Below are 24,855 nucleotides of genomic sequence, written 5' to 3' on the forward strand. Positions count from 1 at the left end.
AGTTTGACTTTGTGATGTCATACATAGCTTCCTTCTTAATGCCATATGTTAGGCAAATGGTGTCCTCTTTAAAAACAGCATTGTGGTAAATACTGTTTCTTCTAAGGCTTACAGAATACTGTGAGACATTCCAATTCATCGTTTATTACCATTATTCTTACTAAGGTATAATAATACAGGTCGTATAGATTACTTCTTCAGCAGAAACTACCCTCAGGCTAGCCTGCAGTATTTTAGTTTTATATGTGAAGTCTTCAGCAAAACTGCTAAAGTGGAAGCAGAAGCTGGTCTTTCACTGGGATGTTTGTGAGCACTGTGTAGTAATTCAGAGATCTTGAAGGGGGAATTTCCACCTGATTTATTCACGCTGGGCAAAGCTTTTAAACCAAAACAAGCGTCTCCCGCAGAGTAAGAGGTGAGGAAGCAGATGCCTTGCTGAAAGCTAACACAACCTCTTTTTGGCTCTTGAAGAATTCTCTATGGCAGGATGAGAAACAAAACGGGGAACAAAACGCAGGGGAAGTCTGCAGCTGCCACTCGCATGTCCATCGTTCTCCGATTTCTTGCCGGCTCACTGCCAGAAGAGATCCGGATGTTCTTGGATCTGCTCTTTGAAGCTGTGAAGCAATTCAGCCACGGTAGGTGCAGGCAGTAGTAGATCCTGCAGGTGTGCTGCTTTCTGAGCTGTTGAGAAGTAGGAGGATAAGTACACCTGGTGCTGTTTGTCTCTAACAGTTTCCTTGGAAGGATGAAAGGGTGAAAATCCCAGGGACTGGGATTTCCCTGAGGTTTTACTTACAAAGCACGATTGCTGTCTTTTAAAGATCTGAGTTCAGAAAAACGAAATGACTTGCCACAGCTGTGCAAGTAAACCATAGCAGGCCAGGAGTGAGGGATTACTGATGTAGGCTGGCCCTGGCTGCTTGGCAGCCTCTATACTGTCCTTCCCATGTGATGTGCCACTGTACACGAGGCTGCCAGTATATGATGGGAGTAAACAGAGGTTATAAAGAGTAAAAAGAGGTTATAAAGTGCTCTGATACTGAAGCAGTGGGAAATGTCTGAATGTCACAGGGAGGTGGATACTTGGAGCTGCCTTTATTTAAAAAGATGAATCTAAGGAACTGTATTTTTTGGCTGTTATACTATTTTTAATTGAAAAGTATTTTTTATGTTTTTACAGTGCTTTTCTAGGTAAGTTACTGTCCCTTTGTCTGTAACAGGGCCTTGCCAGACCGCAGTACTTCGAAGTATGTCAGAGTTGGATTTAGCTAAAGTCCTGCCTCTTGGGCGTCAGCACAGCCTCTTCAGTGGTCTTGAAGTTGTGTTGAAAAACATGGGACATTTGATCAGTCAGTACCTGCCTGAAATTCTACAAATTCTGCTCTGCATGACAGCTGTGGTATCCTGCATCCTCCAGCAAAGAGAAAAGGTATAGTAAACAACTACATATATGTGTACAAGATGTAGATGAAATTCCTTTTCCTACTCCATGGCTTAGCTTGCAGGTGTACACACACCTTCATAGTTTCAGGTAAAGATAAGTTCAATGCCTGCATGCGGTGAAGCTTAGCAGTTAGATGTCAGTCAAAATAGAGGCCAGTGATACTGAATGTGCTGCAGGGCTCCGACAGCACAAGCAGAGTTGGTTCTGTTCAGGACCCTGCTTTGGAGTGTGTTTTTATTTGAGTTAGTGAAGGCTGGAGGTTGCTACCTGCCTGCTCTGTGGAAGGATGGGCATGAGGGCAAGGTAAATGATTTGTAGTAAGGACGTAACAGGATCTTATGGCTGGAGGTTGAATTTGACCTTAGAGATGTAGCTTCTTGGCTGCAGGGGTAAAATACTGGAGCAGTTAAAGGAGAGGATTTCAAGTTTCTTGCCTGAGGACTTGAGAGTAAAACTTACCTTTGAGGTGCTTTGTTGCATTGCTGGGTCCCAAGGGAACTCAGCATTGTGGATGATCACAGTGATTATCTGTAATGATCATCCCCTGTCATGGGACACAGGGAGAGCGTGGCTGTGAGCCGTGCTTTCAGCACACTAGTAGCACATGCAGCTCTGCATCAGAAGCAGTCGTGTCAATCCAGCGTCACAGTTTGGGTCTCAGCCAGGTACCTGCGGAGCACTGAGAATGTTTTTTCCTTTGGTGTGCAGTGGCTGTACTTGCAGAACAAATCAAGCAAGGAAAATATTCTGTTAAAGATTGGCTGCAACTAAAGATGGGCCATGTTGGCTTATTGCCACCTTGTAACCAGGAGAGCAGTGCGGAGACCGCTGAGCTCATTCCCACACCAGTAATACCTTAACTGTGCCAGCAGGGCACAGAGGCAGGGCTAACTATCCGCGGGGAAGGGATATGGTTGTTCTGCTTTGAGTTGCCTGCTAGCACTTCTTTGTAACACAGCACAGCATCTTGTGGAGGCCCTGCTATCTCGTGGTCTCTGTTACCGGTTGCTTGGAGTTAATGGCTTTGAGCCAGGCTTTTCTGCCTTTCTAAAACTAGTGCCTTTGTCAGGCTTCAATCTAAACAGGACAAAGGATGCTCAAGTCTAGTCCTGTGTGGAGCCTGATGGTATATTAGATGATAAACAAGCAAACTGCACAGTCATCATCACCACTGCAATATTGAAAGGAGTTATGAGGTGATAGACTGAGCAAGTAATGTGTTGAAAGGAATTTTGTAATGATAGACTGAGCGAGGGATGCTAGGTAATGACTATTCTGTCACCAGGTGCGTGTTCCTGCCAGGACCCATCTGTGAGCATCTGAGGCTAGAACTTGTCTTGAAAACAATCCATCAACGATGCAAGCCCTTGCAATCAATTCGTTAGGATAGCAGCATCCCATAGTCTGACTTTAGCAGTGGATTGCCTGTGCTTACATGCTTTGAACTGAGAAAGAAGTTTCATGAGCTGCTTCTTTTCATTGCTGGGATAGTCGCATTTTGACTGGGCTATCACAATAAACCTGTCACCATTTTGTAACTTGAGGAGTGACAGTTTATCATTTTCCTGAACTTAATTTAGCACTTCATTAGTCCATAAGATGTTAAAAACTCCAGGAGGAGTGTGAGAAATCTGTTTGTCTTGGCTAACGATTAGCTGACATTCTTGGGGGTTGAGAGTAATTTATTGCAGGCTGATAATGCCTGGAGAGTTAAACATCTACACTGACAGTTTTAAGCTAAGTTATTCATTTCCCATTTCCTTCTGACTGTGTTCAGTGGTGAGTTTCTTTGTCCCCTCAAAGTCTTGATCTCAGAGGACGGCTCTTCTAGCAGTTAAACTAAGGGTTGCCACTAGCAATAGCAGCTTGGTTTATGCTTGCTGGGTGAAGGTAGGATTAGGTGTTTGGCCCTTCAGGCAGCTTATTGCTGCTTGGAGGCTGCATGCACACCATTACATTACCACATTTTCAGCATAGCTTGGGAGGTTCCAAGCGAGAGCGTCTTTGATTCCTTTTCCACCATCTCCTCTTTTTGCATAGACTTTTGGGTACAAAGGCAGTGTAGCAGTGTTTTACACTGTAGAGTGCGTTGTCTTCAGAAATTTGTAGGCAAGTACAAAAAATGTAGTATCTTTCAGTGGGACTTTGGCACCAAAGCTACTTTGGAAAATAAGGACATACATGTGTTTATTCAGCGTGGTGGACTGTGATGCATAATGGAGGCCCTGAGGATCCCAGGATGTAGTTCCAGTCTCAGTCTGACATGGCTCTGTTGTTTCTGAGACAGCAGTTGGTACCTCTGCCCTGTGCAGTGTACCTGTTCTTGGAATTATCTCAGGTTTTTCCTCTAAGCTGCACTGCACAGTATAGAAATAATATAGGTTATTGAAATCATAACAGGGAGAAGAGTCAGAACGTAGCAGCGTGTGAATAACTTCATGATTAGCTGTATGGCTGATTTCTTTCTGATTTACTTAAACATTTTCCCGAAAACTGTATGGAACATCCTTCTGTAACCAAATGCTGTATCCCACCCCATTCTATTGTATCTGTGGCCAATGAATTGCTGTATTTAATTTCACAGCAAGTAGTTAGTGATTGTTCTGCAGAGGTTTTACTGGGTTTTTTTTTGTTGTTTTTTTGTTTTTACAGGTTCAACCACGGTTGATTAATCCGCTGAAGAACTTGAGACGCCTTGGACTCAAGCTTGTGGTTGAGTTTTTTTCTGATCATGAGACCTACAGCTTTAGTGTGGAAGAGATTGATGCAGTTTTCCATGCTGTGGTATGGCCTCAGGTAACGTGTTTCTTCTTCCAGACCAGCGTCTATGTAACCTGTACCATGCAGAGACCTTCAGTTCTTTGGCATTCTGATGTATGTGTGGAAGGGCAGATTTTGGCTCAAGTCTGATTAATCCTGGGATAATTAAGTCACAAGCTAAAATACAGATGAGTTCTTTTGAATAAAATGGATGTGATATCTCTGTTCTTTAACCACAGAAGCAGACTTCTTCTTTAGGGGAGCAGAATGATACTTCTGGGTCAGTCCTAAGTGCACTTTGCTGGTTTTCTATCTGAAAGTTACTGGACCTGTGATGGGGGTTACAGAAACAAATACAAGTGTGCTTTCCTGCTGCTGCCAGTAAGGAAGGACTACAGCATCATTCATCAGTGGGCTGTGTGCTCTTCTGCTGGCCTGCCAGTAGTCCCATTTGAGCACAGTGACAAAGCACAGGGTTGCAGCTTTCCTCAGAGAAATTCAGACCCCCTTTAAGTTGGAAAAATGCACTCTAGGGAGAGGGAGAGAGAACAAACAGTATTGGAAATAAAACTGTGCTCATCACGTCAGGCAGTGTGTATAGCTCTGTATACCTCTAGGCTGAGCAACAGGGACTTGTCCGTCCCGGTGTTTCAAAGCCACTTGGAACAAAGCAGTGGAAATTTACTTTGGTCCCAGAGCAGTAAAAGCACATAGTTCAGGCTTTGAGTCAGCAAAGCACTTAATGCTTATGGGTGCGCTCTGTTTGGAAACGCTCAGTAAATCTGAACGGGATGTAGAATTGTTGAAAAGTTATAATTCCTGTTTTCCTGATAGGTGTCAGGAAGACAGTGCTAGTTTTGGACCTTGTAGTGTGATCCAGAAGCTCCCTCTAGAGGGAATTTCTGCCACTGAACTCAATGAGGATTTGGTTTTGGCAGAGGAATGTTTTGACTTGTGAGCTTTAAGGCTGTAGAACTGATACATATAAAAACTTGGTTTAATGCAGTGTTGCCTAAAGTTGCAGTTTGCTGCAGCTGGGAAGTTGGAGGTGTGGGAGGAGCAAGTCTTGGGGTTGTGCCTGAGATCTCATAGGCATGTCCAAGAGAGGTGGTTAGGTCTCTGTGGCAAATGTTTTAGCGGAGGACAAAAAAAGTAGCTGGAGCAATGTGCAAAGACAGAGTAAGATAAACTAACAGTGAGGGAAGAAGTATTGAACGAGATGGAAGAACAATAAAAGATTTGCTTTCTAAAAGAGGCAGTATAGTCTGTAGTGGGATTTTTGTTAGAAATGGGGTTTTAATTGGCCTTACCTACTTGTATTGCATAGGTGTCTGATTTATACTCCTTCAGGTTTGCAGGTTGGCTTCAGAGAGCCAGTATTCTCCAACTTTTCTGCTCAAACTCATTCACACCTGGAGTAAGAATCCCAGGTAAGTGCTCTTGCAGTGAAGCTCAAGCACTTCTCTCAAATACACAAAGTCTTTGTTAAAATAATCGCAACACTCTTAATAGGTTATGGATAATTGTGTCAAAACTCATCTTCTCCACAAGGCTGTTACTCTTCATAGCAGCCCAGATGCAGTTGTGAAGCTTTGCAGTTTATGGCAATTAAGATATTTTTAGTGGGCTGCTTTTCCCGTGTATGAACAACCAAACAGATACGTAGACCAAACCCGGCTCACAGGTCAGGAGGAGAGTGAATTCCTAGAGTATGCCTGTGTGTTAACCAATTACTTTTATTTAAGTCATCTGAGGAGGTGGAGGGGATGGTTTGACGATTCATTGATGGTTCATTCTTGTTATTTGATTCCCTGCTTCTTTCTATTTTATGAAAGAAAATGGGCAAATTCAGCACAGAATTCTGAGACTGAAAATTGCAAGAGAGTCTCTTTTGAGGCAGACACTGTGAGAAATTCCGTCTCTGGTATCTTGAGTGATTTTCACCTCTCCCACTGACATATTGCTTTTCCTTTGCAAAAAAATCCATTGTCTCTTTTGAGACTTGGCATTTGTAAGAATGAAGAACTTGTACACAAACTTAGATTTAAAAAATTGGTTTATTAAGATAGGAGCGGGCTCTGACAGGCGACTTGGGCAAACATCTGCCGAGAAGGGATTAAGTTTAGATGATGCTATCTTGAAGTTTGAAAAGGAACTTGATGACCTTTCAATCTCCATTCCTTCTACTTTTCATGACACGTTTCTGTGGTGTATGTATTTTTTCCCATTATCTTTTTTGTATGACTCTGCACAAAATAATTATGAAGTTCTGTACTTAAATTTTCAGTATATCCTTTTTATAATCTTTCTCTCAGATATTTCCCCTTGCTGGCCAAGCAGTATCCAGATCATCCAGAGTATGATATATTGTCAAATGTGTTTGCTGTCCTGTCAGCCAAGAATCTGTCTGAGGCAACATCCAGTCTTGTGATGGACATCGCCGATAGCCTTCTCAACAGCCCCAATTTTGAACCCACGGAGCAGCTTTCCAGTTTGAATGTGACTGACTGTGTTGTCCTAAACACTGGAGAAGTGACAGAAGGTATCTGTGCGTAAGAGCCTTGAGAGGCCTGTTGGGTGATTTGGAAAGAGGTCTTAGATCATGATGAGATTGTCTTTGTCCTGAGTGAGACTACAGGGAAGGGGACTTCAGGGAAAAGTCATTGTACAGATTTGTCTTGGCATGCTCAAAAAATGTTAAGTCCTGCTTGTCTCATAACAAGCGAGATCCACATTTGAATGTGGATAAGGAGAAATTCCTTATGAAGAACCTACACTTATTTGGGCTGTAATGGAAATCTGTGACAAGAGCTTTTAATTTCTGCGCGTGTGTTTTTTGGTCCTCGCTCAGACACACTAGACTCGTTCTCAGCAAATGCCAGTGCATGTTCCTAGCAACATGTTCATAATTCCCACTGACTTTCTTCCAGTGATGAAACCTCCTTTGCTTGCGTTTCCTCGGTTGTTTATGTAGGGCTGAATCTTCTTTCTGTTGTACGGAGCTTGCTTTGTTGCTTGCAGCACAGAGTTGAGTACTGATGGCTGTTGTATCCCCTACAGAGACCCTCAGCCTAGGTTGTCGCTTGGTCCTACCTCACGTTCCTGCCATACTTCAGTACTTCAGCAAAACAATGTTAAACGTGGAGAAAATGAAAAAGAAGAAGTACAGAGCTCAAGTCAGCAAAGAGCTGAGTATACTTTCCAAGTAAGTGATTCTTCAGAGCTCAAAACAGTTAAAGGGTTAGTAGAGGGGAGGAAGAAAGAGTCCTTTCTTAATAGGCTGTAAGTTAGAAACGTTGTCTGAAACTGTAAATTTTGAGTGTTTGTATCTGTCATTGGCCTTGGAAGCTGCTGATGACAGAGTGGAAGTTTTCAGAAATGGACTCTGGCTGTTTCTATTTGCTGGTGTTCAAACCAATACTTCTTGAGATAGGAAAAGGTACAGATGGGACTGCAGTCATGTGGAACTGAATACTTGGGCTGATAACATGATATTGTTGGAGAAGTCCATTAGCCTGGATACAGGTGGATGGGCTGTGATATGGCACTGGTGCTGACTGAGTCCTTCTTTGCTCTATGCTAGTGACTGGGTTGAAATAAACAGTAAATTATGTTGTCTTATCATGCAGGATCAGCAAATTTATACAAGAAAAGAGTCAGAATTCAGTGCTTGTGAGCCTCCTCCTCCCTTTCCTTCACCAGAGTAACATTGAGCAAGTAAGTAGAAATGACTTCTCCTCAATTAAAAATGCAATTTCCTTTCAGTGAAGTAGATTAATTTAAGATGCATTTAAAGGCTGTTGGTTACATGCCATTTCTCATGATTAGCCTGAAATCAAGTCTTCATAAGTGTTTGTAGTCCACTCAGCCGTTCGTTATTGTGTGTTGATGGGGACAAAGCCACTGGATGCTTTGCAGGAATGCCAGTGCCACAGCTGACTTTTGCCCCTTTTCCTGGGAAAGGTTTGCAGAAGTGTTTATACAATCTTTACTTCCGTTGCTGCAGAAGTCAGTTCACCCAATTCCTTGCAGTGTTTGAAATAAATGCTGCCTTTAACTTGTACTTCATACATCACAAATCCCAAGTGACAGAATTTGGACAGAATGCAACAGAGCTTTCATTGCTCTGTTGCAGAATAAAAGGCAGATGTATAATACTATTAACCTGCTCCCATATTTCCTCTTTCCATTTCATTCTCTTTCAACTGTTACTGAATTACTCACCCACCTGTGAGTACAGATGTCAATCTCAGAACTGAAACTTCACTAAAATCTTAAATTCTTCTGGCATGCAAAGCCTGGGGGCTATCATTGAAGGAAACTGAGCTTTCTGTGGCTTACGCTTTTGTAAACCATAAATGAAATCAAGCACTGAGAATATTGGTGTGCTCTTTAGTCTGGGGTCCTCTTTTCTTCTCTGCCAAAGCTTGTTTTCAAACATATAGTTCCATCTATGATGAATTAATCTGTTGATTTTTCAGCTTGATTGCCTGCATCCTTGATGGTGTGGGTGTTGTTTATCCTTAAGTGAGACCCAGTTGCTCAAGGAGAGGTTTCAGGGTTTCAGAAGGAGGCAGCAGCCTCTAACTTCTGCTTTGCAGATGGTCGTATAATTGTTTGTAGTTTCTTTTTTAAATTTGTGAATCATTAGCGAACCATTTATAATTTCCTTTCAAGAAGATCATACAAGTAGCTGTTCATGTTCATTTCACAGATTGAAGACAACTTCGTAAAACTCTTACTAGTTTTCTAACCAGTGAGTAATCAGAGGAAAGACAAAAAAGAAGCTAGCATTGTGACAGCACTCTCCTCTAACTCTGTACTTGTGTCTAATTGAAAGGTTGCAAGTGCTTCTGAAGTGTGGTGGTTGCAATGAATGTCCTCCCAGTTTTGTGTCCAAATTCAATATCTGTGATCTGAATAAAATACAGCAAAGTTCAGTCTATGTCTTGAAATACTTCCCAAGTAATCTCATGAGGTTTCAGTAGTTACTGATGGCGATGTATCTCTTTCAGGATGCAGAGATTGACATTCTGGAGACAGTGCAGAACTTGCTGAGACATTGCTCAAACCCTGCAAGCTTTCTCAAACCTCTGGCAAAGCTGTTTTCTGTCATCCAGAACAAACTGTCTCGACAGAAGCTGTGCTTGGTATTTCAGGTACTGCATTTTTACACATCTTTCTGTTCTTTTCTCTCATTGTTTTAACAGATCAGGAGCAAAATAAATGCATTTATCTTTGTTGCACATGAGCTTAAGAACCTTTTTAATCTCCATCATCTGTTAAGTGGAAATGAACCGAGAGTAATGCATATGGTAGACATTAATGAACTGCAAGAAGACTGGTAAAACTTTTGTTTGCAACCTGCTTGGTGTGAGCATCTCCAGGGGTCTGTCGTGGAAATGAAGCCAAATAAAGCACGCTGCAGCCATAATAAATCCTGTGTCTTTATGAAATAAGAGTGGCTTTTAGCAGCTTGTAGATGACTTTTACTTTTATTCTTCTTTCAGATGTATAGCAGTCAGGCTGTTCTGTACTTTTTGAAGTGACTTATCTATCTGTTGGTGGTTTTTGGTTTTTTTTTAGTAGGAAAACCCAGGAAATCCTCCATGTAAATATTTAGAAACTTAGGAAGTTAAAAGATACTTAGTTCAACTTACAGGAAAAAAATACACTGAAGGCAAAACGACTCTTACTGATCTTATAATAGGACCAATACTGATACTTTTTTTTTTTTTTTTTTTTAAATTTCAGATTATTAGAATTGAAGTAAGTCTGGAGTCCTCCAAATCTATAACAGCTATAACAATTAAACTATTTTCCTTTATGTTTCTTTTCAGACTTTATCTGATTTGGACAGTGAATTGAAATACATTACGGATGTTGTTAAGGTATGTTCAGTTTCTTTGCTCCTGTTTTTTCCCCAGCATTGTGCTGTCATGTTTCTAGCCTTTTTCATGAATGACTTGTTACTCTCTTTCAGTTGAATGCCTTTGATCAACGGCATCTCGATGATATCAACTTCGATGTACGTCTGTCAGCGTTCCAGTCAATCACTGCCCACATCAAAGAAATGCAAACTGTGGATATCAACTTCCTCATCCCTGTTATGCACAACTGCTTCTATACCATCCAGGTGGGCTAAATTTTCCTTCTCTTGCTTTGTGCGTCATGTTTGCGTGGTGAATCCATCTTAAAAATTCATTCCATTGACTGTCGGAGGTTTTTTTGACACTGCAAAACATTCTGAGAGCAGACGGATTCTTTTCACAAACACCTGTTTTTAAGTTTCCTCCACTTGCCTTTTCCCCTGTGTGTCCTGAAGATATAAGGAAAAAGGTTTCTTTTATGATAAGGATGGTGAAGCACTGGTACAGGTTGCCCACAGAGGTGGTGGATGCCTCATCCCTGGAGACATCTGAGGTCAGGCTGGATGGGCTCTGAGCACCCAGATCATCTGTAGTGTCCCTGTTCATTGCAGGGGAGTTGGACCAGATGGCTTCTAAAGGTCCCTTCCAACTCAAAGGATTCTGTGATTCCATGTTTCTGTGAAATGCACTGCAACAAGAAGGATAAGCCAAGTGCCAGTATAGCTCTCTACCAGTGAGTCCTGGAGCTGCCTGGTCCATTTGCTCTGTACAAAAGGCATATTACAGTCTTGATAGGCTGCTTTTGTTTCTGTTGCAGTGTGTTCTAGCTGTGTAGGCTTGCTGCTAAGTCAAAAACGATTTTTCTTCTGTTTGAAAAAGTGGGCATAAGTTAAGGACTAGAACTTCTATAGGAGTTGGTAGAATTACTGGATCGTTACAGGCTTTGTTCTGCTATGTACAGTGTTACTATTCATTCCAGTCTGTTGAGTAGAAAAAGTTGTTGTATCCAGACTCACGTGGTATGATTTCTTCATCTGCTCAGCTCGGAGATATGGCTCTTAGTGACAACGCAAACCTTTGCCTGACCAGTTTTATCCACCGCCTGGCAGAAATTGACCACACAGAAGATGATTACAAGGAGCTAATCCAGCACACTCTCCTGGAGTCTCTGAGAAGGGGGCTGAAGAGTAAGACTGAGGTAAGGCACTGCTGTATGATAGCCTATATCCAGGTGTATTGGGACACCAGAGTGTCTGAGACTTGTATAGATGAACCCTTTGAGTTTCTTCTTGAGGATAAGAATTGGGTTTGTGTGGCAAGGCCCTGGTAATAGGAAGGCTACAGGGGCAGCCTCTGCTAGCAGAGCCCAGCAGCTACCCCAGGTTAGATCGGAGCCAGCTCCAGCTCCAAAAGGGACCCACTGCTGGCTGTGGGGACTCGTGTTGGAGCAATCTGGTCCTGAAGGATGGGCCCTTGTGCTGTGGATCCATGCTGGAGCAGCGCTTGAAGTGCTGCAGCCTGTGGGAAGCCCACATGGGACCAGTTCAGGAAGGATGTCATCCCATAGGAGGGATCCCACGTGGAGCAAGGGCAGAGAGTGACCATGAAGGAGTGACAGAGAGTAATGATTAAGGACTGATCACAGTTTGCATTCTACTGCTACTCTACACTGCTTGAGGAGGGAGGAGGTTGGAGAGGATGAATGGGGAAAAGGAGATTTTAGTTTGCTTTTAATTTCTCACTGCTGTAGGCAGTTATATTTATTTCCCTACATTGAACCTTTTTTGCCCATGAAAGCAATTGGTAAGCAATCTCCTTGTCCTCATCTCAACCCTTGAGCCCTTTTTCATTGCATTTTCTCCCCCTCTTCCTCTGAAGTGGTTGGGGGGAGTGAGTGAGTGGTTGTGGTGAAGTTTAGCTGCCTCTCAGAGGGAAACCACCACTGAAGTGCAGATACAGACTGTAATCAAACTTAACCTTCATTTGAAATCATAATAAAATCTAACAAATTATAGAACCCTGCTGTTGTGTGTGTTTTTTTTTTTTTTTGCCACTGTTTATTTTCTCAGTTGTAGTGCATTCTTTGGAGCAGAAACTTTAATTTATGTGCAGTCCAAACTACAGGTATATTTGATGTTACCAAAGAATGTGAGCTGTTGGCCTGAAACACTGTAAGTGGCAGCATAGTTGTTCTGAGGAGCGTGTAGCTGCCTTTCCAAGGGATGCTTAACCTTCATTTCGTGTTCATTGCAGAGCATCCAGCAAGACTACACGTCTTTGCTTTCCTGCCTCATTCAAACATTCCCAGCAAATCCCGAATTCCGAGATTTGGTCCAGCTGACCAACCGCCATGATCCTGACATGGACTTCTTTGAGAACATGAAACATATGCAGGTAAACAGCAATGCGCATTCCTTAACGTCCCTCTCCCCCTTACCAAAGCAAAAGCATTTTACTGTGGAGTAATGTTTTCCCAATCACCTATGCCATGCCTTTAAAGAAGAATTGAACCCGTATCATTAGATGTCATTTAAAAAAAAGAGGTATGGACATGAAAGTAATGTGTCTGGTAGCCAAAGATGACACATTCTTGTGCCTGTTAATTCACAGTGAAATATCTCATTGAGTTATAATATTTATTGGGGCAAAAACCTAGTGAAAGCCCAGATAAGAATGAAAAGGCCATGGCCTACTCTTGGAGATGACGATACTGTGTTTATGTCATTACCTCATATTGAGCCACCTTCACAACTGCTGTATGTGTATGCTCCCTTGTGCTAGCTGTGACTCAGTGGCCACCTCATTCACTCTCCCTTGTGTTTGGCTCAGATCCACAGGAGGGCACGAGCTCTGAGAAGACTGGCTAAGCAGATGACCGAGAAGAAACTTGTGCTGTCTTCCAGATCCCTGCAGAACTACATCATGCCTTATGCTACTACTGCCATTTTTAGTGAAAAAATGCTAAAGGTAGACTTGTGAATTGTATGCATCCGGTTTTTGTATTTTCACCTTTCTTGGTTTGCTCTCCTTAAAAGACCAAATGCTTTAAAAAGCTGATGGGTTTATGGAGTGAGTGCTCCCCTTTCAGAGGAGAGCACTATGGTTCTTTCAGTGGCAGAAAGAGGGTTCCGAGGGTGCAGATGCAGTCTGAATCCAATTCTCTGTCTGCTAAACCTGTCCTGTTTTTCCAAAGTAATTCTCTAACCTTGTATGGGTTGGGTTTTCAGTGCGGGTGTTGTTGTTGTTGTTTGGGTTGTGTTTTTGTTGTGTTTTGGGATCTTTTTTTTTGACTTGGGTTTATATCAATTTGCATTTTTTTGTAATCTGTTCGGTTTTTCCCCCACTCCCTCCGAACTACACTCTTCATGTTCAGTTGTGAGATTAGGCACTGTTTGGCAGCAGAAAGGGTGTGTGTGGAACGTGGGCTGTATGTAGCAACTGAGTTGGTAATAAATACCATTTTCACTGGGACTATGAGAGGGACTACAGGAACTGATTTCAGAGGTTCTCCGCCAGCAGCAGCTTTGTAAATAATGTTTGAAGGGCAACACCCTTTTAGTTGTGTTCTATACCTTTCATTTAAAGCATGAGATGAAGTTACTTGTAACATCAGTGTAGATGGACTTTCTGCTTATAACTTGTGTGAAACCTTGGTTTTCCATCTGTACAGTTCCCTGCACGCTATCAGGGGAACAGCAGAGCTGCTTGTGTCAAACCAAGCCGATGTCATTTGTGTAATTCACTTACTTTCAGAAATGTTCTTCTAAATCATGCCTGAATTAGTGCTCAGGCACATGACCCAGCACCTGTAATCATGCAGTCTGTGCCCCATTGACAGGGTGAATGTTGCTGCCCTTTGACCAACAAGAGGTAAAGTACATCGACAGAAAATATATCTCCTGAAACCTTGAAGAAACAAACACATTTTAGTTTACATTAGCAGTAGGTTAGCAATGTGTATTGTGATTGCTTTCAGTTCTTCATACAAGTGGGCCCATAGATTTAGTTATGCGAGGAAAGATAAACTACAGAAATATTTGGAGGAAGTGGATCTAGAGATCTGCTTGGTGAGCTGTGATGTTGTATTTGTTTAACCTGGTAACTGAGAGGAGATCTAAGAAAGTGGAGTACCAAACATCCTCAACAGACAGGAGTTACTTGTTCTGGCTCCTGATACTTTGGGTAAAGTATACTTTAGAATGCTTGAATGCTAACAGCATCTGAATTTCTGTTTTTTGGGTAGCATGAAAACATGGTAACAGCCTCTGTTGAAGTTGTTGGAGCCATCTGCCGACATCTCTCGTGGTCAGCATACTTGTACCACTTAAAGCATTTCATCCATGTCCTGCAAACGGGGCAGATCAGTCCCAAGCTGGGAGTCAGGTGGGTACCGTGAGTGATGCTGCTCTAGCTTGAAAGACTAAGGCAAAATTCAGTGCCTTAAGGAGCATCACCTGGATTTTAAACTCTTCGCTGGCATGAGAGATTTCTCACTTATGCGAATGAAAGTGGGCATGGCTTTGCAGTTCTGCATAACTGAGCTATGAAGGATTCATAGGTCACTGCTTTCATTTGCTGTATCTTGCTGTATGCATGTGAGCATTAGAGTTTCTGCTCCTGTTTGGCTTTCCCAGCTCCTGGGATGTCTCTGCAACTCCAGTTCCACTGTCTGTGAGGTTTCACTCTGAGCTAGGGGACAGAGTCCATCTAGCTGAAAAACAACCCATTTTTATTTCCCGATTTCTTATTTCAGGATAAACCTCTTCAAGCTGCACTGCTGCTGAGTCTGAAATATTTTTTTTTTAAAGCATTTTTAAGATTTTCTGTTGTGTTGGTTCTATGCAGCCTCTCCTTTTTTGTGCAGAGAGTTTATCTCTCTTTTTGTGTGTGTTTTTCTTTTTTTCAGCTTGTTAGAGACAGTGCTGGAAGCCTTTCACTTTGACCATGAAACACTTGAAAAACAGCTCGTGACCATTGAGAACCAAGGTGAGCTTTCTGCTCCTGATGATAGAGACACTCCCTCTAATAGCTCAAAATGCATCTGATTGACACATTTTTACTTTGGAGGTTGGCTACTCAGTTTTTTAAAGCGTGCATGTTGGAAAACCAGTTTTAATTTACCTTCTCGGGAGCAGTACAGACCGTCTTCCTGTGTGCTGACGCAGTGAGGAGAGGTTGGGGGAATCACCTCCAGATTACTTCTCCATCCCAGGCTTCCATAAATAAGGCCAGCCCAGACTGGGATTATGTTAATGTGGGAGGTTCTCCATGGTGTACACCCAACTGCGTTGCTGCTACCACATTTTATCTTGTCATTGGTTCCTATCACTGCTAGCCTGAGCAGAGTGCTTTGTGCCCTGGCCCTCTTCCCCTGAGGATTCATGAGGAGAGATTATATCTTTTGACTTGTCCACCATTGTGGTTATTCATTTTGTGTTGTGGCCTCTAGGATATTCTGAGGAGGGAGGAGTATATCTCACAGCTGGGCTTGTCAGTACTTCTTGCCTTGTGAAATTACCACATGTAAATGAATGATGCTTCTCTAAGGTTTAGGGGCATTGACCTTTATTAAACTGTCTGTGGAGTTCAGCTGAAGAACAGCCTAGTCTTTGCTTTAAGCCAAGCCCCGAGGGATGAAACTAGCACACCAGAGCTGCTCTGCCCAGTGGAACAGCTCTAGTGTTTATTAATTGTTTACTGTTACTGATGGTAGGTGGGAGCTCTGTCCAGATCAAAGCCGTCCCAGGAGTCTGTTTTAAAGGCTCCATTTTTGTAGCCTCCAGTATTTACCTGTGGTTTTAATAATTACTTGACAGAAGCTGCTGCCATGGATCTTGAGCCAGAGGTGGAAGGTGAAGAAGCCATGGAGCTGGAACAGAGTGAAGGGGAAGAGGAGGTGGTTGAAGAAGACAAAAGGGAGAATATCCCTGAAGAACCAGCAGAACCTGCACTGGTTCTGCCTGAAAAGGCAGCTGAGACACCCGAAAACACTGAGCAAGTGGCCAAACCAGTTTCCTTCTTACCCCGAAATAAAGAAGAGCTGGAATATCTGATCAAACACATTCAAGATACAGTTATAGTCAACATTTTGCCGAAATTGCACAGGTGCATTGTTGCGAAGGTGAGAAGCTGGCATTGGAAAGGCAATTTGCTGACCTATGCTGCTACTGTGAGGGTTGGGGTGGTATTGGAAAGAGCCCTATTGAAATACAGTACGTAAAAATAATGGACACAACTGGAGAGAGACACCTGAAAGCAGAGAAGAGGCTCCATCCCATTTGATGTGTCATCAAGAAAACGGACAGACCCTCTGGTCAGTGTAGGTGTGAAACAATTCACTTAGTGCAGCCTCTTGAAAATTTCTCAAGCCACTTGTTAGCACTCAGCTTTCCTTATAGAAAATACAGGGATTCATCTTGCCCATCCTTTAGCTGTCTGGGCTTGTCATGTAGTCAGCATTGGAAATCAACTTGCAGTATTGGCCTCTTCTCAGGTTTTGCTGAGAAAAAGCAGGGTTTTTTTTTTTTAAACTGTTCATTACGCTTCTTTATATTTAACTTGCATTGTGTCTTGCTCTGTCTTAAAAAGGTTAAAAGAGATGAAGAACACAAGCTTGTGAAATCCAGTGTTGTGAATGATGATGAGGTAGTCCGTGTGCCTTTAGCTTTTGCAATGGTCAGGGTGATGCAGTGTCTTCCCCAAGAAGTGATGGAAGCCAACCTGCCAAGGTAGGTCCCACAGGAGCTCTTTGAATACTGCTTGTTCTGCTGGGAATTAGTGCAAGCATGTTTATTAAGCTGCGGTTATAGACATGGCTAAATCCTGGAGGGGCATCCTGACCAAATAACATTTCTTTTTCTTTGGAAATACATTTTCCTAGTTACATTCCCCCTTGCATTTGAGTTCTGCGGAGTCAAGTTTGAAAGGGACTTGGAAAATCCTTAAATAAGAGCAGAGTGCAGAGGTAGGAGTGGCAGAGCTGAAGAAAGAGTAGCATACAGAAAGGACAGAATCTGTAAAGTTTTTTGAAGGACAGTAGATCTGTGTGTGACTGTAAAGCCTTTCTTTGAGGTTGGCTTTGGGCATACCTCTGCTTATAAAAACGTTCCTGAAGGCCACCTCCTTGGCTAGCAGTGTAATTAGTTCTACTGTGTTTAGGGGCTGAACTGAGCTGTCTGTCTCTGCTTCCAGCATCCTCCTGAAGGTCTGCTCATTTCTGAGGAACAGATTTCAGGAAATCCGGGATGTTGCTCGTAACACTCTCACTAAAATCATGGAAGTGCTGGGAGTGCAGTACCTTCTGTACGTTTTAAAAGAGATGCAGTCAACTCTTATCCATGGGTACCAGGTAATGCTGAAATTCTTTGTCTTCTGTTCTTTGTAAGTTCTGGGGGTTTTTTTGAGGGTTGTGTGTGTGTGTGTGTGTGTGTGTGTGTGTATGTGTGTGTTAGAAGAATCCAAAGGGAAGTTACTACTGAAATTGTTTTGCACTGGGAGAATAGATGGATATTGTACAACTAAATAGTACTGCTACGCCTACATCAGTCTTTGTTATTCCAAGTAGTATATAAACATATGTTAACTGAGCGTCTATACCCAAAGAACATACAGTCTAAGCAGGGAAGAAGAGTAGATCTCTATTTTCTCAGTGAAGAGTTGAGGTATGGAGTTGAAGAACGAATGTCTGGTTCCAGTAAAATTATTGGGAATCTTTGCAGTAAATTCATTAGGGCCAAGCATCATCTGAGATGAATTGCCACCAAGACTACGTAGACAATATGTAGTGATGATAACTGAACTCTTGCTGCTTAGTTAGCCAAGACCCTAGCTCTTAACTCACCTTTCCTCTTTACACAGTGGTTTGTGGCAAGAGTAATTTCTGATATGAATTACCAGAGTGGAAAAGTGAGAGCTTCTATCTGCTATAACAGTGAAAGCACTGATTAGGAGAGCCTAAAAATAGTTCTAAGAACACTGGAGAAAGAGGAAATTCCAACCCTCTGCCAATGTGTGGAGGGATGGAGGTCCTTTACCTCCTGCCTGTATGAGGATTTGTATCCTCCCAGTATTTTTTCCTGTAGCAAGAGCTCAAGTATATTGTGTGAGTTGTGATACCTCTGTGAAGGAGTCTACCTATCCAGTAATACAAGAAGTCCATGCAAGGGGTTGGAAACTTGATCTGTTCTCTTCCTCTCTAGCTCCATGTGCTGACTTTCACTGTGAACCTGCTACTGAAGGGTCTTACTAGCAGGCTGAGTGCTGGTGATTTGGACCCCTGCTTAGATATCCTGATTGAGGTAAAAGTTATTAAAGATTGAAGGAAGTAGCATCATTAAATGCTTGGGGGACAATCTAAGAGGAGGAGAAGGCTGTGTGTAGATTGCCTCAGACTTGACGGCAAACAGGGCTGGTTGTGCTTGTACTTCAAAGGGAAGAGACTGTTTTCTGCTGAGGTATGAGCATGCTCCTGGTAGAAGAGCAGAGTACTTCTGGGGCTGTTTCCTGAGCCCTGCATCCTGGGAGGGGAGTGATTCAAGATTAAGACACTTAACCGTGTTTCCCTGCAGCCTAAATGGCTGAGTAATAAATGACAGATATCTGTTCAGTGGGGTTATTCCTCCCCAGGTGCCCTTGTCTTTGCTGTATTTTAAGAAATTCCTTTCTGCCCATCGCTTCAGCCTGTTGAAGTGCTTCTGAATGGTCAGCTTGGTCTGACTAGAATCCCACTGTTTGCATCAAAATACCACAGAGGGTTGTGAAAACAGCTTCCCCACCTGGTGTGTTCAGCCTGGGGTGTCTTACCTTAACAAGGGAATGGTGGGCGTGATTTGTGGGGAACCTGAAGAACTAAGTTTTCTGCAGCTTGGGAAAAAGTAGTGTGGTTTTGCTGTTAATGGAAGAATCTTGCTCTGTTTTTCTGCTCCTCTCCTTGATTTCTTCGGGCTGCTTTCCAAAGATTTTCAACCAAGAGCTATTCGGGGATGTGGCTGAAGAGAAGGAAGTAAAGGGAATTGTCTCCAAGGTCATGGAAGCACGCAAGAACAAGAGTTACGATTCCTATGAAATTCTTGGAAAATACATAGGAAAGGGCCAGGTGACTAAACTTATTCTGCCACTGAAAGAGGTAAGAAAAGGCAGCCAGAGTCTTGCCGTACTCTGAGTACTCTCAATTCTCTATGATCTGGAAGAAACTCTAGAGCCTCCAAATGGCTACCAACATAATCCCACTATGGCTCCCTGTTTTTCTTCTGGGAGGCAATACGTCACCAGAACGTATTAAGTCTCTGTCCGTGTGCAGTCATTGCCTTTACAGAGATGCAGTTTTTTGAGTGAGTGTAAGCTCATGCGGAAATGGACCCCTGTTTGCTCATGAGCTCTGGGGTATCCAGGTGGTGACAGGTGAACTGGTTGGAGTCTGAGGAGATGCTGGACAGTATAAAGGAGGGATGGTGGGGCAAAGTTGAGGTGATGGGAGAGCTGGGGGCTTAAGGCAAGTCATGTTGGAGGAATTCCTCTGGCTTTTCCTATGATTTCTGAAGACAGAAGACAGGTATCAGATCACTACCTTCCTGACTGTCATGGCGATGCCTTTGCAGATTCTGGAGAGCACCACAAGCTTGAAGATAGTCCGGAAGGTGCATGAGACACTGCGTCACATCATGGCAGGGCTGATCTTCAACTCGGACATGAATGCAGAATCTCTCCTCCTCCTCAGCCATGGTCTCATCAGTGAAAACCTGCCTCTACTCACTGAGAAGGCCAAGTGAGTTCCAAGAAGTTATCCAGCTGCTCTGTTATCATTTGGGAGGTTTGTTGCATAAATGACAGCTCTCAAACCAAATGTATGAGGGTTTCCTTCCATTCGTATGCCCTTTCTTTTGGGTGTAAGCAAATAATTTGGGCAGCCAGAGTGTGAGGGGAAGCTTGGAAATGGAAGTTATCCTTTCCTGAACAAATGGGAATCTACTCTTAAGAGTGCTCATGGTCTTGAGTAATGTTCTTTCACCATCTGGTAAGATGATATATGTGTTTCAGTGAAGGTTTTTTTTTTTTTTTTCTGGGGAAGAGGAGGCTGAGGAGAGACCTTACTGCTCTCTTCAAATACCTGAAAGGTGATTGCAGTGAGAGCGGGGTTGGTCTCTTCTCACTGGTGACAGGTGATAGGACAAGGGGAAATGGGCTCAAGTTGTGCCAGGGGAGGTTTAGATTGGATATCAGGAAAAACTTCTTTACAGAACGGGTTGTTAAGCACTGGAACAGGCTCCCCAGGGAGGTGGTTGAGTAGCCATCCCTGAATGTGTTTAAAAACCGTTTGGATGTGGTGCTCAGGGACATGATTCAGTGGTGGGTTGTTAGAGTTAGGGTAGAATGGTTAGGTTGTGGTTGGACTTGATGATCTTGAAGGTCTTTTCCAACATGAGCAGTTCTATGATTCTGTGATGGTGAGGAAGGAGCTACTAGCTAGCATATGAGGTGATTGGGGTTCTGGACATTTTCATGGGATCAGGAGCCATCAGATTTCCTCTCCATTTGGTGATGTCCCTTCTTAGAATGGGTTTGGGTGTTTTGCCTTTCCTGCATTACATAAGCTGGCTTGCACTAGGATCTGACAGTTGTTTACAGTTTTTAAAAGCTATCAGAAATTTCAGTAAATCATCAGTAAACCATACAGTGGGTGTATTTGCTTGAAGGAACTACCAAAGTTCTGACTGTTCACTGAGCAGAAAAAGTGGGAATGTTACACAAATCGATGTGCGTTTTATTATCTTTGTAATAGTGACATTGTTCTGAGTATCCCGTCTGTCCTGTTGCTCTTGAGTTCAGTTTATTTCATTGTATTCACAGACCTGCTTGTACTTGCTATGTGGCTATGAGCACACTCCAACTCTCTCCACAGCAAACTTGTTGTGGAAAGGGTTGCAATCTGAATTTTCGCTTTTGCCGTATGCTTTCTTTTCAGAACAAAAGTTGCCCCTCCTCCAGATCCTCGGCTGCAACCAGAGAGCTGCCTGCTGCTCCAACCCACTCCCACGAGGGGGGGGCAAAAAGCTCCTGTCAGCAGAAGGACAAACACGTATATCTTGGTTGAATCAGGACTTCGGGTAAGGATCTCCTCAGATAGGAAGAGAAAGCTGTGAAGTCAGTATTTTTATTAAGAGTATCCAACGAAAGGTATTTTGAATACATCTTGTTAACAGTATAACCATTTGCCTTAACTTTATTTTGCACATGATGCCTCTACAAGAGCTCAGACAGTTGCAAATATTTTAATAGGCATAAATTCTACTGTAACCCAAACCAACGTGGTACTTTACTTGAACTTGAGTTCCAGTCTGACTTTGAGATGAATGTCTTCTGTTTTCTGTGCTAGCTGCTACACATGAGCCTGAAGAGGTCCAAAGTAAATTCTTCTGATGAACACGTTTTGGAAATGTTAGACCCCTTTGTTCAGCTACTCATAGACTGCCTGAAATCCATGGACGTCAAGGTATGGTTCTGAGATGGAGCCCATTTCCTCAGCTAAGAGTCCTGCCCACAGATGTCATCTTACAGTTGATCTGCAAAAACAGAGAAGTGCATTCTGTTTTCAAGCCTCATTTTATAGGTGTACAGTTGTCTGAGGACATGCTATCCCAAAGGTGAGGGGGGATTGTGGCTGATGGGGACTTAGTGTTCTGCCTGTAGTGCTGCTAGTTCAAAAATGAACAAGTTCTCCAGGAGCATGTTCATACAAGGACTTCACAGGCCATCTGTGAGGAGGTTCCTGAGGTCATGCAGCTGCACAGAACAGCTGTGGTTTCTTTTGATCCAACTCTTAATGTCTTTGTGCCCAGCACCACAGCCTCCCTAGGTTTGAGTGAGCCTAGGAGGGAAACTATTAAACCCCAAGTTTCATAGGAATGGGAGATGTGCCCCAGACAGCATGAGATACTTCTAGCGGGGCTTTCAGGTGACATCATTTTTTGGCAGAGCAACTTCTGTGCCTTGAAGGCACCTCTGCTTCAGAAAGAGTTCCTGCCCTCTGCTGAATCAACACTGTATTAATGTCTTTACCTCCTAAAATCCAAGTTGGAGAATTAGAGTGGCAGATAGCGCTCTTAGAACTGAGAAACTCTTTGTATTGCATATGAATGGTTTGAAATATGTTGATATTAGCTAATTCCCTTTTGCTACAGTTGCAAATAGCCTGAAAACATCTGTAGCAGAGTGAAAAGTGTTCTTTCAGTACTGTTGTACCCATGTGCTGATCTCTGGCTCTTTCTTACAGGTGATAACTGGTGCTCTGCAGTCCTTAGTATGGATTTTAAAGTTCCCTTTGCCTTCTATCAATACGAATCTGGAGTCACTAATCAAGCAGCTTTTCCTCTTGCTGAAAGAATTTGCCAAGACAGGAGTAGCCAAGGGCCAGAATTTCCACTTGGTTGTGAACTGTTTCAAAGTAAGTCAGAGCGAGGTCTGCTCACCTCTCTTTTAGAATGAATTCTGTAGAACGAGACTTATTCCACTGCAGATCCCTCCTGTAGCTGGTCCTGGAGAGTTAGTCTGGAGACCACAAGGCAGTGTGGGAAATGGGGTCTTGCCCTGAGTCTTTCCGAAGTACAGACTTAGAGAAAGTTATCCTTTAGAGCTGCGCACAGCTTGGAGCTGAAGGGTGATGTTTTACAGAAGCAGATTTGCCTTCTTCCTTTCCTGATAGTAACTTATTACCACCCTGTCTTCTGAGAGGCATCAGTTTTGAGCTCGAATAGCCTGCTTTTACTGTGATTCGTTGGAATAAACCCTCACAGATGAATTGAGGCAATTGTAGGAGAGCGATTAATTGTAGTAGTAACTGCTGTTATTGTGTGCACTGTCTTCCTTTACATGTCTTCTCAGTGCATTGCTGAATTAGTTACAGCTTCGCAATCATAAGGGATAGTGAGAGCCCCAGCGCCAGAAGGATTTTCTCTTCCAGTCTGTGTTCCTGCATTGTGGCTCATGTCAGTGAGCATCCCCACTCATTTCAAGGGCTGAATTTGTGTATTTGTATTTGTATTTAGTTTTCATCTCAAAATTGCCAGCTGAAAGCAAAGAAAACAGCACTGACAGTGTTAGCTGCACGTTTGAGAGCAGCAGTTTGTCCTGTCAAACCCAGGTGCTATAAACAGCCAGGTTTTGGTGTGGGGTTATATTTTATGGCACTGTATGTGTATTGACAATGTGCAATTTGATTTTGCAGTCTGTAACAATACTTGTGAAGAATGCAAAGAGCCAAATAACAAGCAAACAGCTCCAGGTGCTGCTTGGCTTTGCTGAAGAAGATATTTATGATTCATCACGGCAAGCCACTGCCTTTGGCCTTCTAAAGGTATTTCTGTGGAGCAAGTGTATGAGTTTTGTGAACCACTGGAATGGTAGTGATTACATTTTGGTGGAAGTTTGTAAGGTCTCATGTCTGGAACAGGCTGTAGAGTGACACTGGGGTTCTCCGTTACAGAAAAGGAAAAAGGGAAAAAAAGGAAAAGCAACAGAGCTTTCCTGTTTGACTTGTAGTCTCTGTTTAAAATAATTTGGGAGGCTGTTTGATACACATGGAATCACAGAATTATTGAGGTTGGAAAAGATCTCTGAGATCACCCGGTCGAACTGTCAGCCCATCCCCACCATGCCCACTGACCATGTCCCTCAGTGCCACATCCACACGGCTCTAGAACACCTCCAGGGACTTCCCCACCTCCCCGAGCAGCCTGTGCCAGTGCAGCGCTGCTCTTTCTGAGAAGAAATTGTTCCTCGTATCCATACTGAACCTCCCCTGGTGCAACTTAAAGCCATTCCCTCTTATCCTGCCATGGTGCATATGAGGATGCATTTGGGTGGCAGGATGTTTTTGCTAAAGAATTCACATTCCTAGCCATTAGACCAGGTATTCTGTGTCCTCCAAAAGGAGATGGTATGGATTTGCTAGCCAACTTTTTTGTGTGTTGTTGGTTGATGCCCTCTGGCTATGTTTGAAGATGTGCAAAAGTCACCGTTAATGTACCACTTGGTACCGGTGTAATCCCTGGTTGTAATACTGCGTCTTACACTGTGCAAACAAAACGATGTGACTCCAGCTGTGCTTTCACATTTTCAGGCTATTTTATCCAGGAAGCTGATTGTCCCTGAGATTGACGATGTGATGCAGAAGGTTGCCCAGCTTGCCATCACAGGCCAGAGTGAGCCAGTGCGAGTCCAGTGCAGGCAGGTGGGTACCATGAGAAGTCTCATGTTGTTTACAGCAGTAACAGTCTGGGGGGCTCTGTGAGGCCATCCCAGCTCTTGCAGAGATGTGCCTTAGTTCTACTGAATCCCAGCCCTGTCTCTCCATTCTCCTAATCTTTGTTCCCTTGTTGTCTGGCTGGTTTTAGCTCTTACAAGAATCATAGCAGAATTTCAGGCTGCTTGCCTGCAGTGAAATTGCTTGCCCTGGCATGCCTTCAGAGGGCTACTCAGCAGCACTGACACAGATCCTCCTTTGAAGGCTTTTAGGCTCGTGTAACTTGCTGTTTTTTGTATCCCAGCAGAAGAGAATTTGCCACAAACCGTGATTCCTTCCCACTATTTCTTTCTAAGCTAAGAGCAACCAAAAGATGGAATTGGTTGCTTCATTTCAAGCATTGGGATACAGATGCAGCAGGAGCTGTGTGTGGCCAAGCAGTGCTTTTCTACAGTTACCAGATGAATTATGAAGAATGCTGAGTTTCTGTTAACAGAAGCCTGGGCAAGGCACAGTAATACTCTGAGGACTGATCTGGCAGA

The 24,855-nt window shown here is 43.1% G+C and overlaps 1 protein-coding gene across 2 annotated transcripts in view; it reads left to right on the forward strand.

The window, feature by feature from the left end:
• UTP20 (UTP20, small subunit processome component) overlaps positions 1 to 24,855 on the forward strand; it is a 60,834-nt gene that overhangs the window by 25,652 nt on the left and 10,327 nt on the right. For both annotated transcript variants that reach the window (XM_021412365.1, XM_021412442.1), the window contains exons 26-51: positions 472 to 638; positions 1,224 to 1,432; positions 4,100 to 4,243; positions 5,558 to 5,637; positions 6,523 to 6,749; positions 7,268 to 7,412; positions 7,837 to 7,924; positions 9,223 to 9,366; positions 10,048 to 10,098; positions 10,191 to 10,343; positions 11,120 to 11,275; positions 12,331 to 12,471; positions 12,907 to 13,044; positions 14,321 to 14,460; positions 14,984 to 15,063; positions 15,894 to 16,198; positions 16,666 to 16,805; positions 17,269 to 17,425; positions 18,276 to 18,374; positions 19,034 to 19,201; positions 19,674 to 19,840; positions 21,038 to 21,179; positions 21,449 to 21,565; positions 22,346 to 22,516; positions 23,297 to 23,425; positions 24,191 to 24,301. In XM_021412365.1, the coding sequence (XP_021268040.1) occupies positions 472 to 638; positions 1,224 to 1,432; positions 4,100 to 4,243; positions 5,558 to 5,637; positions 6,523 to 6,749; positions 7,268 to 7,412; positions 7,837 to 7,924; positions 9,223 to 9,366; positions 10,048 to 10,098; positions 10,191 to 10,343; positions 11,120 to 11,275; positions 12,331 to 12,471; positions 12,907 to 13,044; positions 14,321 to 14,460; positions 14,984 to 15,063; positions 15,894 to 16,198; positions 16,666 to 16,805; positions 17,269 to 17,425; positions 18,276 to 18,374; positions 19,034 to 19,201; positions 19,674 to 19,840; positions 21,038 to 21,179; positions 21,449 to 21,565; positions 22,346 to 22,516; positions 23,297 to 23,425; positions 24,191 to 24,301 (3,769 nt within the window). The remainder of the gene's footprint in view (positions 1 to 471; positions 639 to 1,223; positions 1,433 to 4,099; positions 4,244 to 5,557; positions 5,638 to 6,522; positions 6,750 to 7,267; positions 7,413 to 7,836; positions 7,925 to 9,222; positions 9,367 to 10,047; positions 10,099 to 10,190; positions 10,344 to 11,119; positions 11,276 to 12,330; positions 12,472 to 12,906; positions 13,045 to 14,320; positions 14,461 to 14,983; positions 15,064 to 15,893; positions 16,199 to 16,665; positions 16,806 to 17,268; positions 17,426 to 18,275; positions 18,375 to 19,033; positions 19,202 to 19,673; positions 19,841 to 21,037; positions 21,180 to 21,448; positions 21,566 to 22,345; positions 22,517 to 23,296; positions 23,426 to 24,190; positions 24,302 to 24,855) is intronic.

Source organism: Numida meleagris, chromosome 1, assembly GCF_002078875.1.
Source record: "Numida meleagris isolate 19003 breed g44 Domestic line chromosome 1, NumMel1.0, whole genome shotgun sequence".
NCBI lineage: Eukaryota > Metazoa > Chordata > Aves > Galliformes > Numididae > Numida > Numida meleagris.